Source organism: Macrobrachium nipponense, chromosome 7 (genome assembly GCF_015104395.2).
Source record: "Macrobrachium nipponense isolate FS-2020 chromosome 7, ASM1510439v2, whole genome shotgun sequence".
Lineage (NCBI taxonomy): Eukaryota > Metazoa > Arthropoda > Malacostraca > Decapoda > Palaemonidae > Macrobrachium > Macrobrachium nipponense.
The window spans coordinates 78,767,204-78,769,260 of NC_061109.1; the positions used below are offsets into that span (position 1 = coordinate 78,767,204).

Here is a 2,057-nt window from a genome sequence, read left to right on the forward strand (position 1 = left end):
AATCAGCAATTTACGCATGTCTTTTTTATGCTCTAAAATATTGTCCCACAAACACCCTTTAATCTCGAATTTACTTCATCTTTAGAATTTACACCTGAAGATCATTATATATCATATGTATACATCTAGACAAGCCAAGAGTGAAGTGATCTCTTGATAAGTTAATAAATAAGTCCACAGTTACATCCGAATCAAACAGGGTCCAATACCGACCCGGCCTTATACACTTTTATATAACAGCCTCAGATGTAAGTTAGTCCCAAGGTAAAGTCAATTTGATATTAACATTTGTTTTGTGGCTTTACATTTGCATACAAAACACACACACACACACAGACACACTCTCCAGCACAAGCCTAAAGTGAAAAATATGCTACAGATTAGCTCTTACGCCATACAATAAATAAAAAAAAACCAATGAAATATTTCAGGGACCCCTAATACCCTGGGTACCGTCCTTAATTTATGGAGTCTGCTGCTTCATCGCTGCCGGGGCAGCTATACCTCTGAGGGAAACGAAGGGGAAGCCCATGGTGGAGACCGTCAACGACCTTGAAAATCAGATCGTAAGGTGAGATCAAAGGGATTTGTTTGAGTCACTGTTACCTAGTTCATATATTTGGACGACTAAGTTGGAAGAGACTAAACAGGGCCACCTACTGCCTATCAAACAAGGCAAAGTGTAAGTGGGAGCACCCACCCTCTCTACTGGTAGATATATGTTTTGTTAGTGAACAAAAGATATTCATTCACTTTAAGGAACTTCGTATTCATTCACTTAAGGAACTTTGTAGATGAGCCATGCTTGGCTATTTCTGGTACCATACCAACAGCTTTTAATTTGTACATAAATTGTTGTTCAGTTAGTAAAGTAACATATAATAACACTACACTTACTTCCGAACTAATGATGTGCAATATAATTTCCATTACCTAAAGCTATTCATATTGCTACCATTCTGTCGCTCTACATGCACTCAGTAATTGTTAACAGTTTGTGGTAAAGAATGGGGCCCACCCCTATCAACAGTGCTTGGGTGTTTGTCTCCACTATTTAATTTAGTTGAAGTAAGAACTCATTACAATCGAGACTACAGAAACTTGAGTTGCTGTTACAGTTGTTGATTAGGCTGACCTTATGCCTATGACAATGAATATGAGCACCTAAAAGGCAAGGCTAATTTTAAATGAAAAAACACCCTCAAGGCTAATTTTAAATGAAAAAACACCCTAACTTACTTTATTTTAGCAGTTTCTATTGTCTTGATTTCCATACAAATTAGTCCACAAATAAATTGTCACTTTCACCATTCAACTAGCTGGTAACAGTACAAGTACTATACAGTTCATATTACGAATGTTCTGAAAATATTACTATTAGTAGCCTTCATACAGTATTTTGAATGTTCTGAAAATATCATTATTAGTAGCTTTCTTAAGTATCAAAATCCCACAATGCCAAAGATCATCCCCATTTATCAAGATTTCAAGCACTTATGAGAATTTTTAGTACCTTTTAAGGAGCTTGGAAGATATCTTGTTATATCCTGATGAGTGACATTGCCCATTCTGCTTCTCCCTAAACAGGCAAGATGCTCCAGACGAAGATGCTGAGACCACAAAGTTTAATGAGTGAGCTTTATCAGAGTTCTCAGCCAGAGGACAAAATACATACGTGCATCAACAATGAAAAGTGAGGCTGGGATGTGATTTACTTTCCTGTGGGACTCTCATAGTTATCTCTGATCATCGGGGCATAACACATCAAACACAAGAACATAAATGGCAAAAAAATGTACAAAACATGCCAGACTTTGAAGCAGTTGTAAAAACCTGCAAAATATTTCTAGGGCTCTAGACGTAGAATAAAAAAAATGTGCAAAATACTGTTAGTGAGTCATGGAAACTGGCAACTATGTATGATAAATCTGTTCTAGTTACAACTTACATGTCTTTTATACCTGTTTTTGTCAGTGTCAGTATGTCTATTCTGCAGTTGTAAATTCAGTGAGAAAATGCAGAATGCCAAATTGGTAATATATGAATACTTAATTAAA

The 2,057-nt window shown here is 36.3% G+C and overlaps 1 protein-coding gene across 5 annotated transcripts in view; it reads left to right on the forward strand.

The window, feature by feature from the left end:
• The window catches only part of LOC135216973 (organic cation transporter protein-like), a 40,629-nt gene extending 38,572 nt beyond the window's left edge, over positions 1–2,057 (forward strand). For all 5 annotated transcript variants that reach the window (XM_064252507.1, XM_064252510.1, XM_064252508.1 and 2 more), the window contains exons 12-13: positions 432–571; positions 1,588–2,057. In XM_064252507.1, coding sequence (XP_064108577.1) covers positions 432–571; positions 1,588–1,636 — 189 coding nt within the window. In that variant the 3' untranslated portion in view covers positions 1,637–2,057. The remainder of the gene's footprint in view (positions 1–431; positions 572–1,587) is intronic.